Source organism: Callorhinus ursinus, unplaced genomic scaffold (genome assembly GCF_003265705.2).
Source record: "Callorhinus ursinus isolate GAN/ISIS: 27379988/994484 unplaced genomic scaffold, GSC_fseal_2.0 scaffold19, whole genome shotgun sequence".
Taxonomy (NCBI): domain Eukaryota; kingdom Metazoa; phylum Chordata; class Mammalia; order Carnivora; family Otariidae; genus Callorhinus; species Callorhinus ursinus.
The window spans coordinates 18,793,099-18,811,120 of NW_027397081.1; the positions used below are offsets into that span (position 1 = coordinate 18,793,099).

At 48.9% G+C, this 18,022-nt stretch overlaps 1 protein-coding gene across 6 annotated transcripts in view; it reads left to right on the forward strand.

Moving 5' to 3' along the window:
* UBASH3B (ubiquitin associated and SH3 domain containing B) overlaps positions 1 to 18,022 on the forward strand; it is a 136,510-nt gene that overhangs the window by 100,534 nt on the left and 17,954 nt on the right. For 4 of the 6 annotated variants that reach the window (XM_025893396.2, XM_073903865.1, XM_073903866.1 and 1 more), the window contains exons 2-10: positions 638 to 695; positions 1,457 to 1,643; positions 2,547 to 2,745; positions 5,666 to 5,835; positions 10,117 to 10,325; positions 14,387 to 14,519; positions 15,819 to 15,939; positions 16,555 to 16,677; positions 17,923 to 18,015. In XM_025893396.2, the coding sequence (XP_025749181.1) occupies positions 638 to 695; positions 1,457 to 1,643; positions 2,547 to 2,745; positions 5,666 to 5,835; positions 10,117 to 10,325; positions 14,387 to 14,519; positions 15,819 to 15,939; positions 16,555 to 16,677; positions 17,923 to 18,015 (1,293 nt within the window). The remainder of the gene's footprint in view (positions 1 to 637; positions 696 to 1,456; positions 1,644 to 2,546; positions 2,746 to 5,665; positions 5,836 to 10,116; positions 10,326 to 14,386; positions 14,520 to 15,818; positions 15,940 to 16,554; positions 16,678 to 17,922; positions 18,016 to 18,022) is intronic. The other 2 variants (XM_025893398.2, XM_025893395.2) reach the window with 1 other exon arrangement.

Here is an 18,022-nt window from a genome sequence, read left to right on the forward strand (position 1 = left end):
CTCAAGGTCCTTGCTGCGGTCGCCTTCCTGTGACACGGCCCCTCCAGTAATAGGGCCTTGACTCCGGTTCTCCAGCAGGGGGAGTGATGGCGGCGCTGTCCCCAGAGCGGTCTAAAAGCGTGGGGAGATTGCAACCTAGCCTGAGGCTGGTGGTGGTGGTGGGCAGTGGGTGGGAGGAGTCACTGAGTGGAACCAAAGTAAATGTCCTTGTGGGCCTGAGCCCCACTTTCTAACGTGCTTTGCCAAGGGGCTGCAAGTAAAAAAAAAAAAAAAAAAATGCTCAGCAGGGGATCTGGGTCAGTAGGAGTGGGTGAAAAGTAAAGGGGACAAACCGAGACATGACAACCTTTAGGGAAGCAAAAATAAAATTCTAATGCAGAAACTGCTCAAAATAGATTGCACGGCTGTCAGGCTGCATGCAAATCCGGTGCTAATTACATGGAAATTAATTACAAGTCCTAATTTCCATATGCCTTGCTATGACCCTTGGTGGGTGGGGGGAGTCCTGCTGCAGGTGTCTCCCCCACACTGCTGAGGAGGCCGTGATGTCGCCTGCTTCACACTCTTGCCACGATAGTGAGAAAAGCTGATAGGAGGCTAAAAATACTAACAATAGAAATTTGATTTCTTCTTCCAGACAAAAAGCCTTGGCATCCACAGGAGGAAGAAGTGTTCAAGCAGCATGTGACTGGTTGGTATGAAATAAATAAAGAAAGAAAATAGCATATAATTAACTCCGAGTGGATGTGGATGAGCAGGGCTGTGCAGCCTTTCTCGAATGGACTGGGGTGGGGGAGGGGTGGCGGGGGGAGCCAAAAGACCATGTGAGGAGCCCGTCTAGCAAGCCAGTTGCCTCCTCTGTCCCGGCCCCAGGGTGTGTTTCTCCTTAAAGCTGTTTAAAGCAATTCAAAGCATGTCCAAGATAGAGCCCTTATCACAATATCTGCCCCTGTTGGTCACTTAAAGATACACTTTAGGGTATGTGGATGCTAGGTAAATCCATTTCAAAAAAAAAAAAAAAATTCCTACCTGCCTTGTAGGACTTCACTACCCAGGGCAGATCCCACAGGCCACACTCCTGACGCCTCCCTTCTGTTTGGGAGCATGTGGGTTTAATGGTAGGCTGAACTGAAGGGACAGCCGGGGCTGGAGCAGCCCTGGTGAGCTGGGAAGGGATTTACTACTTTATCTGGAATGACTTTAGGACTTTTGAGGGAGTTGTGGGATGTGGGTGCAGTTAGGACAGGCAAGAGCAGAGAAGTTGGTGCATCTGAGAGTGGGTCATGCAGCATGAGCTTTGAGGGATGGATTTTTAAAGCACAAAAATGAAAACCCATCCCTTGGCAATGCCTGGGGTACGGAGCATCCGGAGGGTGGAGCTGTCTCTTTTGGGTCTTCCTTCCCTTCCATTGTTCTCAAGTGAGGCCGGTTGGGCTCCCTTCTCTCTCTCTGGCAGGCTGTTCTCTCATGTCGGTGACCCCTTCCTGGATGACCCCCTGCCCCGGGAGTACGTCCTCTACCTCCGACCCACCGGCCCCTTAGCACAGAAGCTCTCCGACTTTTGGCAACAGTCGAAGCAGATCTGCGGGAAGAACAAGGCACACAACATCTTCCCCCATATCACCCTCTGCCAGTTCTTCATGGTGAGCCACAGACCCCCACCCACCCCCCCGCCCCTGCCCCAGGGAGCCCGGCTGCCATACACCCGCCAGCACCTCACCACCTGGAGTCAGAGTCTGGAGGCTCCCAGGCAGCTGGTGGAAAGGGTCACGGGCTCCTAGGCTTGGGTGGGCCAGCAGGGAATGAGTAAGGTCCATGGGTACTTTCCCTCGCTCCTCTTTCTAATACCTGCTGAGGCCCGGGAGCAGGTCTGATGTGCCATCACAAATGACTGTTGTTCCTCGGGACTCCAGGGACAAGCCCGACCCACTGAGTCAGGACTTGGACTGGCAGCCACAACAATGAAATGAATACAGTGTCCACCCTTGTCCACTGCAAGAGTAGAAATGAGAGCACTGGGAATAAGAAATGTAGTCTACAGACAGGGGGAGGTGACTTTAGCCTAATGGACAGACACTGTCCACACGTCTGTCTCACCAGATCTTTCCAGAGACGGCAAAGATACCTGTGACCTGCCACGGTTACCCCGTCCATCATCCTAGCTATCACAGAGATTACTCAATGACTAAATTAAATCCCCCTCACCGTAATAAGTATAAATAGATATCATCTACTTTGGTTCGCTGTGGAGAAGGAGTAGAACTGGTTTATCCAGGTATATTCAAGAGGAGGCAGAATGGGAGCATGTTAAGACAACATTTTCAAAAAATTATTTTGAGGTATTTTTTTTCCAGCTTTTCTCTGTCTCCTTAAGGTAAAAATGTGTTCCTAACACCTTCTTTCTTACCATTCACTCTGAAAATTAAAATGATTACCACTTCTCTTAGTCATGCCAGGATCTTTCTCAAAGAAACTCTGAGAGTTTTAGAGACACTCTTCCCCCACCCCAGTGCTCCTGAATGAAGCATCTTGTCTTCCCCTGCCAGTGTGAGGACAGCAAGGTGGACGCCCTGGGGGAAGCCCTGCAGACCACGGTCAGTCGCTGGAAATGCAAGTTCTCGGCCCCGCTGCCCCTGGAGCTCTATACCTCGTCGAACTTCATCGGCCTCTTCGTGAAGGAAGACAGTGCAGAGGTCCTCAAGAAGTTTGCCGCCGACTTTGCTGCAGAGGCTGCATCCAAAACCGGTGAGCTAACAGCCCTGGGTCCTGTGAATCAAAAAACTGGGAAGGGGAGGGATAGGAAGGGATGCAGGAGCAGGCAGGGGCCAGGAGCCAGCCAGGGGTCCTGCAGGAATGCGCAGAACATGACAAGGAACGGTGCCTTTTCCCGCAACAGCCTTCACCTCTTTGCTCCCTTGTTAAAACAGCAACTACCGTTCTGCTGAGCCTCCTGAGAGGATGTCTGGGGCCTGCCCCGACACCCAAGTTGAAGGCACACACATGGCTCTTCCACACTGAACCACAAATTCAACCTTTGTAGCTGCATCGTCTTTCCAGTTCAGAGTTAAGGAACCTTCCTCCCCCCCACCCCCCCAACCTCCCCGCCATTTGGCTGGGTCTCATGGCTCACTCTGTGAGGACCCAGGGCTGTTTTCGGGCGGTGGGGTAGCACAGAGAGCTGAGTGGAACCACTTAGTATCAAATAATAAATCCACAGAGCCAACGCCCACAACTCACTGAAACCCACGAGATGGGTCCCTTAAAGCCTCAACAGCTGGTCCAAAAATGGCACTTCTTCAAGACGTTTCTTGCTCTTTCCATGACAGGTCTTAGTTCAAGCTAACTGAGATTTCCTGTCAAGGGAATTAGCGTAGAGAGAGAGAGAGAGAGACTCGGGATATGTGTTGACTTAGAGGCAGGAGGCAGGGGAGGGGGTCAAATGGGGAGAAGTTGCCAGAGCTTTCCTGTCTGCCGACAGGTACAGACAAGCTCACTTAGGTCAAGGAGAGCCTTACCTGCAGTGGGACAGACAGACAGTGGGGTGGAGGGAGGGAAGAGTTGGCAGGGGGAGGTTTCTGTTGGCCCCCTTGAGAGAGAAACCACGCTCGTGGGTATTTATTGGGGACCACTCTGTGTTTATCTGTGAAGCGTGCCACAGAAGTGGTTTCTCCTGGCCTGGGGGACAGATTCAAGCCCCTGTGATAACAGAGCTGAGAAGAGAGAGGCCATCCCAGGGTGGAGTGGCTCCAACTTCACAGAAAAAAGAGAATGCACACTGGATGATGATGATCCCTACAATGGAGGAAGGGCCCTGCGGGGGGCAGGCAGTATGAACGCAGGCAGGAAGGGGCAGGGTGTGTGCAGAGGACTGTGTGGAGTCCGTTCAGGCCAGGGCAGAGCTGGGTGTGGGTGGTACAGCTGAATCTGAGCATCACATGCAAAGCTGGAGGAAGCCCAAAGCTGGCCAGCTCCCACTCCTCCCCCCCCCCCAGAGCTACCTCTTCTACTTGGGGAGCGGGGGCCTCCTTAGAGCCCCTCCCCAGGCACGCCTTCTTCCCAGGGACCAGGCTCTGCTTTCTGATGTCTCTGGAGCCTGCCATCTCATAGCTTAGTATTTCAGAGAAATAACATAATAGAGAGGCAAATTATTTCCTGTTCCTATCCCTCTAACTCAGGGAAATGGCTCTTTTTCATCCCACAGTAGCTATTATCAAAACCACTAAAACTGCCACAAGACCCAAAACTGGTGGTGTAGCCACAAAACCCAAATCCTTCACAAATGCGTAAAGCAGGTCTCAGCCAGGGCTGAGGCCGATTCTGAAGGCACATGACGAGCCGCAGGCAAGAGGCCCTTGCTGCCTTCCCTTGTTGGGAGGGGGAGGGCCCGCTCCTCTCCGAGATCTGTGGCCACTCTTTTGAAGAACCTGGCCAGCTGGGTTCCCTGCCCCTGTGCGGCCCCCTGGTGGTGACTGGGAGAACTGGGTGGCCCTGCCCTGTGGAGCTGGTCCAGCTCCTGGCCTCCTTGTGTGCAGAGCCGGCCATCCCATCTTGGCCCTAGAACTTAAGCCTCGGTATTCTAGAGTTTTTGACAGACCCAGATTCCTTTAGCAAGTAGATTTGGTGTCCTTTGTCCTAGGTGGTTTAAGGAGCTCCGTGCCTATAATGTGCTGTGCACTGGGGATACATTGTGAACAGGACCCAGAAAGCCCTTGCCTCATAGGGCTTACACCCGAGAAATCCACCATAATATAACAGAAAGAGACCCAACCGCTACTTCTATCTCCGTGAGACATGAGCAAACCCCTTAATTTCTCAAATTCCCTACGTCCCCTCTGGTTGAATCTTCTGCAGTGTCCTAGCTTAGACAGTAGATGGATCTCCCCCATGCAGAGATGTACAAAAGAGAAATAAAATCCATTGCCTTGGGTAGGTAGGTTGGTTGGTCTTTTTATTTATGGGGTCTTAGAATAATAGTCTGGATACTTTAAGCCAGTGGTTTTCAATCAGGGAGACTTTATCCCCCAGGGGCCGTGTGGCAATGTCTGGAGTCATTTTTGGTTACCACAACGCAGGGGGTGCTACAGAATCTAGTGGGTAGGGGCCAGGGATGCAGCTAAAGACCCCACAGTGCACAGGACAGCCCCCACAACAAAGAATTGTTCTGCCCAAATACTGCTGGGAAACCCTGCTGTAAACTCTGAAAATATTCCATCTTTTCCTCTGGTCCTGGTTCCTCCATCAGAGCCGCCCAGAAGCTAAGAGACTTGATCTCAACATGAAGGTGCTCTAGCTCTGGCACCCACGTAATGACAAAATGTCTTTATTTCTACATAAATTAGCTCATCCTTTTATGTCTCGGTTTCGTCATCTGAATGGTGGGCTGTTGATAATCTGTGTGTTATGAGGAAAAGCTGACCCAAATGATGACCTCTCAGCTGATCCACAGTTCCTGGAGAACAACCAGATGAGTGGCTCTTAACCTCTTAGATTGTAGGTTGATTCAGGATCTTTTTGCGCTCTCCTCTCCCCTTAGTCCGCTGCTGCCAAGGAGGGAAATGGGTTTCGTCTGGCCGAGGGACTCCCTCCTCTGTCACTGGGGAGGCAGAATTCCTCCACCATTGCTATGATGACCACTTTCTGATAACGGTTTCCTTCCTTTTTCCAGAAGTCCATGTGGAACCTCATAAGAAGCAGCTGCATGTCACCCTGGCTTACCACTTCCAAGCCAGCCACTTACCCACCCTGGAGAAACTAGCCCAGAACATTGATGTCAAACTAGGCTGCGACTGGGTGGCCACCATATTCTCGCGAGATATCCGGTTCGCGAACCATGAGGTAATGTCTCCCTGTGGCTCCTGACCCTACCAGAGGAGCAGCGGTGCAGTCAGAATCGGGAGCACTTGCAGCTCACTGCTGCAGGGAGATGGGTACCAAAGGAAAGCAGTGAAGTGAGCACCTGACCAGGAGTCAGTTGGCCCACAGTTTTTTCCAGTCTCTGATTGACTCCCTGGGAAGCTTGGAGCTTGCACCCCTCCTCCCTGGGTCCCAAGTGACTCATCTGTGTGCTGTCCCCATTGTTCTGTCCAACCTTACTGGGCTGATACAGAAATGACATGGGAGGATAGAAAAGTGTGCTGGAGACATTTTAATTCTGTAAGTTCATGGTGTTCGTAAAAGACCTCATCCAGACCTTAGGTAAGGAGGAGAACACAGAAATACCAAAAAAAAAAAAAAATCTGTGAACATATAATTAACAGATATTTGCTAAGTATCGATGGCATGTAAGTTACCATGGAACATACTAGAATTGTCCCTCGAGGAGTTTGAGTCCAGCGGCGGTGGTGGGGGGGGGGGAGGAGGAAGACACACAACCCATAAACAGAGACCACGTGTTGTGACAGTTTGTGTGCATCCCCTGGGGGAGGGGGGAGGGGGACAGTTGCCTCCCAGGGCACGGTGGAAAGGTTGGCATAACCCCAGCATCCTTCTTTTGAGGGAGTGGGTATTGATTTCCGGGACAAGCCTGTGCCACTCTGAAGAGTAATATTCAGAGAAGCTGAGATCCAAAGAGAAAAGCTGGCTGATCCAAAGCTAACTAGCAATTTAGGACCAGAGCTGAAGCCAGAACCCAGGGATCCTGACCAATAAAGACAAGCAACCAAAAAAAAAAAAAAAAAAAAAAAGGCCACATAGTTTGATGAAAAATTTGTCATTCGATTTAACTACATTTATAAAACTCTATTTGTTTCCCAATTTTTCATACAGCAAAAGGACTGGTATTTTTGTCAGTTTACCTAGCTTTTTTTAACCTGTTAGACTTTTTTTTTTTTTTTCCCCATATGAAAAACAGTTAGGATCTCAGGGTCTAGACCAGCATTCTCATCACTGTTTTGGAAGTGTTGACAAGAGCTGACCCATGAACCAAAGGTGAGGGCCTGGGCATGGGGTCTGTGACTCTCAGGGACATGCAGCTTTGTCCGATGCTGCTGACAGGAATGTCGTGTCCTCCTCCCAAGTCATTTGATGGAAGTTTCTGGAAAGACACAAGGAGGCTGGACTTGATCTTACTTAAGAATTCTGACAGCTCCTGGAATTGCGCAGGATGAGCCCTAAATATAACAAGGGAGGTGTGGCTGACTGGGCTCCTTACAAGGACAAAGAAAAAAAAGTCAAGGGTTGCATGCAGCTGGACTGAGAGAAGTCACCTTTCTAGAGGAAGGAAGGTGGCAATGGAATTTTACAAGGAATATCTTCTAATCAACACTGCCCTCCAGTTAACTCAAAGGGTAATTGCTTTTCTGCCTGACCCACATTCTGCTCAATTGGCACTGAGGGAAAAAGGCAGCAAGCACCCACGTGAAGTATTTTCTAAAAATAACTTGGCCTCTTTTATCTCTTATTTGTAAAAGCTCATTTATTACTGTTCCTGCTGATAGAGCTCACTCTCAGAGGTCATTTGGCTTTACCTGAGCCCCCCTGCATAGAAACACCCTTTCTTGCCTGCCTTCGTCTGTCCCCAGGAGGCAGGTTTGATTGATGGTACCAGGGAGGCAACAGATGTCCAGAGAAGCAGAGTGGTTTGGACAAGGGCACTCAGCAAGCCAAGCATAGGAAAGCATCTAAGGCTCATCCCTCGGCTGGCTCCCACTTTGATTTGGATTTGCAAATTCCTAGTTGTACGTTCCGTAGTCGTCCGTGTTAGTGATTACGTGAGGCCACGCCAGGTCTGTGTGCCAAGCGATAGAAATCTGAGGAAGGACAGCATTATACACAAAGCACGTGTGGCTCCAGATCCTTCGGCGGTCCCTAGGGTCACATCTACTGCTTCTAGAACATTCCAGTCCTTAGTTGTCTCATGCATACATTGGCGATAGTATTTTGCTGGACTGTTGCTGTTGTGTGGACTCCATAAGAAGATAATGGAAAGGTCCGGATACACAGCACGGCATGCATGCAGCGACAAAATGTGGTTACAAGGAGGGCAAGGAGCTTCGAAGGCCATGAGGTTAGGTTCCTACAATCACGTAGGGCTGCAGCTGCCCGCCCCCCATACGAACGGAGAAAAAATATCTTTGAGGTAGACTCAACAATTCTTACAGGTAAATGCTAAGCATAAAAGAGTAAGTATAATGCCGTGCAAAACTAGGCACGTGTCCTGCTAGCTCTCAAATGTAGGCTGACTTTTTGCATGTGCTTTTGGTGAGCGGAATGGGCTACACCGGTTATATTTTTAGATTTGCTGCAATGTCTTATTTTATTGGGTATTCAGTAAATCAAAGTTCCTCGTTGTCTTAACTACCCTCTGCTTAGGACGCATGGTCTCCTATGCACCTTTGCTGTGCCTCAGTTTCCCTGGAGGTAACCTGGAGATAGAATACTGCCCCCCCCACCCCAACCAAGTGAGAGGAGGACTGAGTTCTCGTCTGAAGTCACTTCCCTTGAGTTTCTCAAAGAAAAGACACTTCTAGGCCAAAGGCATAATTAGTCAAAACTATGCTATGCTTGAGTATCTAAGAGACAGGAGTTTCGACTTGTTCCCCCATGATTTGGTGCCTCTCACCACCCTGTTCTAGGAAAAAGAGTATTGCTTTCTGTGCATCATCACATATCTAGCTTAGAGAGGTGTTTTGTTTTGTTTTGCTTTTTAAGCCGTTTTCACAGCCCAGCAGAGAACCTCCCTGGCTAGTTTGGAATGGTGGCTTGAGCACGAACGTGGCAGAGGACAGGGGAAGCAGTGGGAGGCGAACAGGGGCAGAGATCTAGAGCTGAAAGATACCGGAGAGTAGGAGAAGAAGTGGGCATCTGAGTGACAGGGGAATCACAATCCAGTGGTACAACGGAGTTCTGTGTGCTCTCACTTCCATCCTCTGAGGGGGAAAAAAAAAAAAAAATCCACCTTCTTGCCAATGCCTGTCCTTAGAGAATTCCAGGAGGAAATTCTTTATACCGTGTTCTGATGGGTCTCCTTGACAGACACCGGCGAGCTGGTTCGCTCACAAGCACACAGTCCAGGGGTCAGGCTAGAAGGAAAATCAGGCGTCATGGTTCAAGAGACGTAATTATGCGCCTTCTGTGCACAGGCTCTGTCCTAAAGAGTTTTCTTAGGTTGTCTCAGTAACTTTTACAGTCCAGACATTATTTTACAGGTGAGAAAAGGGGGGCCAAATAAGGTTAAAAACTTGAAAGTGCAACCAGGATAGCCCACCACTAATGACTTCAGGACTGTGGGAAAGACAAAGTATCTCCATCTTTTTGTCCTACATGAAGTAAATAGGATAGGAAATATTTCCCTTGCTACTGAGGGCCCTTGCTGTTAATGAAAAAGTAGGAAAATGTTTTCCAAAGTATCTTCATGCCGATGCTGTTTATATAGCCCGGGAAAAGAGGCAAAAAAAATCAAGTAAGTCAGCCAAGCAACATGCCCTATGGTTGGCTCTGAAGGCTCTTTCTGAGCCCAAAGAAGAAACACGCGGTCTCCATCTGTTCGCTGGTAAAAGTCGGCTACACAGATGTACACACCGATGGCTGTGAAAGATATTTTTCTTTCAAGGTCTTTGCGACAAATGCAGGTTTAAAGAAAGCCCCCTGAAGGCAGAGAGTGTCTTTTGTTTAAGCCCCTGAGTTACATATAAAGGGAAATGCATCAGTCCCAAAGCCTTCCTACAAGGAAAGTGTCTCCACCCAGACCATCTGTAACCCCCATATGGAAGACTGACTTTCCATGAGCGGGGTTTCAAGTGTCTATTACGGTACATTCCCCCACCAGATGGAGAAGGGGAAACTAGGTCCAACCCCACTGGTATAGCAGCTTAATAGAGCTTGCAGATCAATTTCTAAAAACTGTCTGAATCCTGACAGGAAGAAAGACATGCCCGAAGGAAAGTCTGGAGCCATCCAGTAGCACCAGGCACATATATCCGCAATACCCTGAAGAAAAAAAAAAAAAAGTTTTCTGATCTGAGTCCAAATCTGCTCTGAGCCTGCAGACCCCAGGGGCGCCTGTAAATGTCAACATCTGGATGTGTGCGCTGTTAAAGCAGAACACACAGACGTGCCCGGGAGGCACTCAGACTGGGTCACATGTGGGCCTCCCCCCTCCCTCTCTCCCTCTTTCAGACATTACAGGTGATCTACCCGTACACCCCACAAAATGATGACGAGCTGGAGCTGACCCCCGGGGACTTCATCTTCATGTCTCCGATGGAACAGACCAGCACCAGCGAGGGTTGGATCTATGGCACATCCTTAACCACCGGCTGCTCCGGACTCCTGCCCGAGAATTACATTACCAAGGCTGACGAGTGCAGCACCTGGATATTTCATGGGTGAGCAGACTGAGTTCTTCTCCCATTGCTTCAGGGAGAACACGGCCGCCCGGCGGGAGGTGGTGGGGAAACAGACATGAGCCTGGACACACGGGGCAGGAGCAACAGGAGAGGAGTTCGTGGGGAAGAAGGCTGTTGGTTCAGGTCATTCAGGAAAGGGCTGACTTGGGGCAGGGGAAAAATGATGGATGGATCTACTCTCCTGCTCTCTGGCTGTCCCACTTGGTGAAACCTTCTCAGTTTCTGATCAGAGACTACAGAAGGCAGCTAAAGGGACCATCTCTCCGGCTGAAGTGTGGGTCATCCCAGTGCTGAGACTTCATGGCCTTTGAGCTTCTGTACGCTTTGTCCTGGGTCATTGCTCAAGAGTGGTCTGACTCCCCAGAATAGCAGGCATGTTCCCATTATGCCAGCCAGACTGGGAGTGATGGGGTTTGCGAGGATCAGGAGACCTAACTGTTAAACTCTCAGCTTGTTGGGCAACCCTGAGCAAGTCCTCAGACTGGGCACATAAATGCCTCGATGAGAGAGACCATCTAAAGAAATGGGCAACTGCCAGAGCCTTCAAAAGACGCATGGTGGCCCTTAGTCTTCTTCAGAGTGATAACTGTCCACCCATCCCTCACTCCAGTTTTGCCACCAAACCAAACTGGTCCCGTGTTCTGAGTGGCCTGTTGTCGGATGGCCAGCTTTGTCTGGATGGAGAAAATAGAACGAGAGGCACCTTCTCTTTTTTAATCGGAGCAGCTCGAAGCCAGCCCTTCCCCAGCGTACTCGGGCATCTCGCCAGGGTGCGCACGCTGGCTCGTCTCTCCCTCTTGCCAGGTACCAACGTGGCTGCGAGCTGGACGCTCTGAGCACCAGCTGTGTGGGGTGTTGAACATTGTTATTACTGCCATAAAAGAGAAGAAGAGAGGGGCAATTTCAGCGAGTGTTTTGCCTGGAGGGAGAAAAGAAGACTCTCTACCCCAGTTAGCAGCAAGCAGACAAACCACAAACCCAGAGATGGGAAAGAACATCTTCTTCCTGAATGATCCCCTACCCCACCATTCCTTCCTCTTCCTTGCAGCCCACCCCCCACCCCCACCCTGCCCAGGAGCATTTTGTGACACAATTGGGAGGTCAGAGCTGCCTCATGGTCCCCAAACATTTGCTTTTTCCCAGAAATCTGAGTTGAATGTCCAGAGTCACCATGTCATCCCTACAAAAACAAGTGAAGCATAATGCATGTGAATACACGGAGGTCTAAGATGTTTTGTCTGATGATGCACAGTGCCCACTTTTTTTCAAAGCCAGGCTATACATGGGAGAAAAGTCTGTGTGAGAAGCCCTGGGGATCCATTTTGGATCAGTGTTTCCAGATCCACTCCCATTCAAATTAGAGCCTGGACCGAAACATGGTGACACCGGTTCATGGATCACAGGGAGGTTTGCGGGTCCTCTCCTTTTATTTGGAGAGATTACTAGCGAGATCACCCTGGGAACCATGTCTGAGGTTAAACGCTCAACTGCCAGAGCCAAGGCTGCTCAGAAACTAACAGTAGGTGTTAGGACGCCATAATCAAGAATTGAGTGTTTGTTCCAGTAGTCTTGGGTTCCATTCCTAGCGCTCCCACTCAAAAGCTGTGTGACCTTGGCCAAGTTACATTACCTCTCTGAGCCCCTGTTTGTTAATCTATAAGATGGCGATAAGAATTGCATTTACCTCACAGGGGTGTTAAGAAGACAGCAAGAAAGGACTTGACTTTACATTGATCAGTCAGTGCCACATATATAACAACCCTGAATCTAAAAAGCCATCAGCTTTGTGATTTTTTTGTCTTTTCTTTCCAATTTGTGTTTCCCAGTCCTCTCCTACATGCTTGTCAAATCAAATGTCTCTTCCACAGAGGTGATCCTATAGAAGCACCGCACTTTCCTATTTAACCCCAGAAGCAGAAATGACTTAAGGACTGATCTTAAGACAGGTCGTCTCTCCCTCCCCTAACCAAAGTTGGCCTCGAGGGGTTAGAGCCCCAAAAGGTGCTCCAAAATGACCCGGTTGCCTTAATGGGAAGCTGCAGAGGGGATCCAAGCAATAGGGGTCAGTTACCCTTCACAGCCCTTTCTTGCTGCCCTGTTCTTCTCAATTCTAAGTCCCTTCTAAGGAGATCTTTTCCTACCACCCTTGTACTAGGGCATCTTGCCCAGTTCTAAGTGGCTCTAGATACTTGTCAGTTGGTGAAGCCCCATCATGTCCTTTGAATTGCAGGTGGGGGGGCTGGCTGGTCCTTCTGGGCTTTACCCATAGGACTGATGTATCCTAGGAAGGTGCCAGCATCCCCCCCCCCCCAGTACTTGAAAAGATGTCCTGGGTATCAGGCTTCAGCTTCCTCCCTCCCTACTCTCAACATAAAGCATCTGACTGTTGTCTTACTGGAACCGACAGCACCAAACTATCTCAGAATGAGTCAGGTCCTTTGATTAAAATGACAGTTAAGGGAAGGAGGTTGGCATTCTTCTTGCCAATGGATCTGAAGGAGAGAGAGGAGAGGGAGTCTGCCAGTGTCTTCACAGCTCTAACAAAGGAAAGAAATTAAGGGACGTGTACAAGCCAAATATCAAAGACAATTCCATCTATCCAGACATTTCAGGCCCCAAAGCTTTGATGAATCAGACAGTGGAACGAATTTTCTTTAACGGTGATGTTTGCAAAGGAGAGCACCTGCCTATCAGACTGGGAACGGCACTAGATTTTCTTTGTCTACGGTTGCTTAATTTTTTCACTAGGTCCCTTGGGCTGCACATCACGCTTAGCTGATGCCGCTCTATTGGGCTGCAGCTTCCCGGGCCCCAGCCCAGATCTGCTGAATCACAATCTGTGACCAGTCGTGCCCAACGTGTATTTTCTAAAGCTCCCCTGGTGGTTCTGAGAGGCACAAGGGCTGACATGTCACTTTTTCAGGGTAGGAGGCTTCTGAAACCTTTGTGTGGAAGGAGGGATGAGTCTATGTACAGACACAAAGGGGAGTACTTCAGAGAGTGGACGGAGTCCTAAAATTACTAAAAAGCATAGCATTTACAAAACGGTTTGCCTCACAACCAGTCAGCTTTATTATATGACTGAATATAAAAAGTTCTTTCCCAAGATGAATTTCGAAGACTACAACTGTGTTAACACTTAATATTCCTGAACAGATGAGGTCAACAGGTACGAACCAAGACTGCTGAGCAGACTCAAATGAACAGCTACCATCGTTATAAAGAAGCAAGAAATCTAAAATTTAAATGCTCTCCCTTGAACACTGCTTGGTGAGGCAGAGGAGATGTTCATTGGATTTGCCTCACAACCGTACTTACATGGCAAATGTTTATTAGATAAAGCCTTTTGGAGGCCTCGCTAATCAAAATAATTTAAACATGGCCTGATTTGCTGCCCCCTGTCAGTGAGACCTCTTTGGGGCTTCTGTAGTTAGTGTTACACCCCGAAGTGAGAGGTCTTGGCTCACAGCTCTATACATCTGCTGAGAATGGCCTCCTCTGAAATAATCCTGTATTTAATCATCTTGTGGGTGGGAGGTATTATTAAGATGGGGCGAGCAGGGGGCTGGCGGGGGGAGGAAGAAGGTGGAATGGGGAGAGAATGGTCATAAGCCTTCCTTGATCATTAGACAAAGTGGCCGAGATAGTAAAAATCCTCCCTCCAACTTGTCAGTTTGGATGGAAATCACCATGGAAAAGATTAAAGGCAACAGGAATTGTGGGGTTTTTTTTCTTTTGAGCCAGAAAAGTAGCTGGAAACAATGGTACAAAATTGACAACTCATTATTCTTTAGCATGCCTTGGCACCAAGCATGCCTGCCTGTGGCATCCTAAAATCAGGGCCCCATCCTTGCCTGGAGAGACGAACGCATCTGTTCCAAGTACAGAAATCCATCCACCCCTAATTTAGTAACTGCAAGACTTCAGTATAAAATAAGGTGTTCCTCTCCAGAAATGGGGTGCGCATCATTGAGCCCAATGGTGACATGCTGATGAATTCTGGCCAAACCAGTTACTGTCTTCTTTATCTTCTCCTGCAGTTCTTACTCGATCTTAAACACATCATCTTCTAACCCACTCTCATTTGGTGATGGTGTACTGGAGAGGCGGCAGTATGAGGACCAGGGCCTGGGGGAGACGGCGCCCCTGACTATCATCTGCCAGCCCACACAGGTAACACTGACCTGTGGGGTCACCTCCTCAACTCTACTCAGGATTCACTGGGTACTTATTTGCTAAGTGGGAGGGCTTGCCCTTGCTGCCCCAAAGAGTTCCCGACCTCTCAGAGAGAAAGGGCACAAAATTATAAAAGATACACAGAAATGTCAGGCTAGGAAGAGTCACGTGGATGGAACAGACAGCATCTACCGCACCTGGGTCTAGTCTGGTAGAGAAGGTGGCTCTGCAAACATGTTATCTGTAAAGTCATAAGAGTTCTATCTATTTCAGAGGCCACTGTGACATTGAAGAAAATAAGAAGGCTCTTAGCCCAGTGCCTGGCCCATGGTGAGTGCTCACGTATGTCTGAGTGCTCAATATATGCCAGGAATGGGGGTGGGGATTCTTCTGAACAATAGAGACAAAGGCAAGTTGAGGATCAAAAGACTAGATCACATTGGCTGGAGCCCAGGCTTGAGTTAGGGAAGAGTAGCAGAAGAAACAGGAGAGATCATGGCACTATCCCACATATTAACCCTGTCAGGGCAACTAACTGGCAGCAAACGTAAAGTGCTGGCCACACTAGGGAAGCTAGGAATAGCCAACGATCAACAAGAAGGAACACAGAAACATCTGTAAGGATCCACCCAGCAGTTACAGAACCTGAAGTCATTTGCACGTGCCTTTGACTAGACTTGCCTGTTTCATCACTCCGAGGGGGAACCTGTCCCCCCTGAACCATTTCTGGGAACACCAGCACACGTGTAAGTGAGACAACAGAGCCAAAGTTGTGATCAGAGGAGCCCAAGCTGGGGAGACTCTCTGTCCAGCCATATGGCCTCACCACCACATGTTAGAGGTGAGGCGGACACTTTTGTGAGAAAAGTCCTCGCTCCCTGAAGTTGTGGATCAAGTATCCCTTTGGGGGAGGACTGGATGGCCAGCCTGACCTACTGGCTAGCTCTCCCTCGGAGCCGTAACTCAAGTGGTCTTCACGTTTTAGCACGGGCCAAATGCTACTCCTACGAACGACCCCAGGACAGCACTGGTGTGCGCCAGTCTTTGCAACCCTTTGATTTGATAAACCACCTGCAATTCATGTCATCTGAGCCTCAAAACAACTTGTGAGGTCTATAGGAGGAGTCTTACTGCTCCCATCGTACATAGAGGCCTATGTAAATCCCAGGTAGTTCCAGGACCCGTCCAAGTCCTATGCTGGCTTAACTTGTTCTAGAGCTCAGCTCTGCTCCTGGCTCTGGGATGTGTTCACTTTCTTCTGTGCTTCCCCCACTAACAGTCTTTCTCTCTCTACAGCCTCTGAGGGTCAAGAGCCAGCCCGGCCCTCAAAAGAGATGTCTCTTTGTGTGTCGGCATGCTGAGAGGATGGATGTTGTGTTTGGAAAGTACTGGCTGTCCCAGTGCTTTGATGCCAAAGGTGAGGGGTTGGTTGACCTGCTTGACATTGGCATACCTATCGTGGCCTCTAGGGGGCAGAGTCACGCTACATTTGTCCAGATGGGGTCCTTTAGGGTTGTTCTGCCTATAATCTGTTACAACGTAAGTCCTTCCTGATGGTCTTGAGTGTTAGGGAAGGGGTTAAGTGTTCTTGTCCCCATTCTATAAACTGGGACACCAGAGGCCAAAGAAGGCAAACGTCTTGCCCATGGTCATTTGGCAGAGGCAGAGACAGGTGTCCTGATTCTGTGGCCAGAATTCCCTCCATTACATCACATTGCCTTATGTTGGTTCCCTTTTCATTTGAGTGGCGCGCCTAAGGTTAAGAGGCTTGCATAACATACAATCCTCCTGCTCTAGAGTGTGTGGTTGTTACTGCCACTTAAAAACAATCTCTTGTCACTTGTCAACAGAATGCAGGAGTGGATGCCAAGACTCTACCAGAGGAAAAGTGTCCGCTTCAGTGTTTTCTAGAAAGTTCAATTCCATTTCTTTGGCCCAAAAGGAATGGAAATGGGGGGCTGTGAAGATCAGCAACAGAAGTCCTAAGGAAAACAGAAAGTCATCCTTTGTCTGACTTTTTTTTTTTTTTCAGGCCGCTACATACGCACCAACCTGAACATGCCTCATAGCTTACCTCAGCGGAGCGGTGGTTTCCGGGATTATGAAAAAGATGCTCCGATCACCGTGTTTGGATGTATGCAAGCAAGACTGGTGGGTAAGTGTCCTGGAGTGATTGCACAGCCTTTCCTGGCTACTTCTTCCAAAGACTGGTTCCAGTGGGCATGCCAGGACTGTTTCTACGGTTTTCTACAACTTTCCTACAAGTAATTTATTTCCCCAATTCAAAAGGGGATTTATTACGCAACCATGAAGTTCAGAACACTGTGCTTGGCACTGGGCTGGTTTACCAAAGTGAATGAGGTGTGATCCCTTGAGGGCTGTATGACCCAGTGATGGGGTAAGGTCAGCTTCTAGCGCAGGGGTACGGAGGAGAGAAGCCTGGAGTGGCTGGGTGTAGAGAGGCCGACTGGATCCTTTGAAGATGGTCAGCTCTTTGCAGGTCTATTCCATACCTGCCAGGCAGAGACAGCAGCCTTGTCCTGTTCAATCATGTCACACATTCACTGATCACTTACTTTGTGCAGGGTCCTATGCTAGGTGTTGGGGATCCAAGCGAGAGCCCCCACCCTTAGGGAAACAAACTTTTAAGTGGATAAATATCATACATCCTGAGTATGCTCAAGAATAAAACTGTGTACAGAGAATTAGGAGAGCATTAAAAAAAAAAAAAAAAAAACCACACAGAAGAGGGGAGGAGAAGTCACCTGGCCAGAGAAGGAGCAGGAGGGTAGGAAGTGTATGCCCGGTGGGGAGAACAACATAAAGTCATAGGCGTGAGAAATAACATCGAAAGTACTTAGAAAAAAAGCTCTCTTTTTCTAGAACACGGCTTGTGAGCCACACGTGATACGGCTGGTGAGCTGGATAAAGACGAGTTCACAGAAGACCTTGCCCCTCCATATTAAGGTGTTTAGACTTTATCCAGTAGAAAAAAGAAGTGTGTTCCACGAGGAAAGTGTTAAAGTATCGGGTGTTGGGATTTACCTCTAAGAATACGACAGGCTGAGATCTTGTTTAGCGCAGGATAAAAGTAAAAACAAGATCTCATTGGCACCGTAAACTATCTCATTTATATCGCAAGTGTGAAATCAGAGCATTCTCGTGTTTCTGGATCTCTCCTAGATGGATATTTTCCTGCCTGTCAGCACCAGAGAGAAGGAACAAAAAACACAAGAGGGGGTCTTCCATATGGGCTCTTTCATGGAAACACTGATGAGGGGAAGCTAAAAACGCCAGCTCTCTGTGAGCCCCCACTGACAAGGGGGTTTGCAGGGTCTGCCTGCTGCCCGCTCCCACAATGAGCTCCAGCAAACCAATTCTTTTTTGCCTTCCTTTGCAGGGGAAGCCTTATTGGAGAGCAACACCATTATTGACCACGTCTATTGCTCCCCCTCCCTGCGCTGCGTTCAGACTGCATACAACATCTTGAAAGGTTAGAC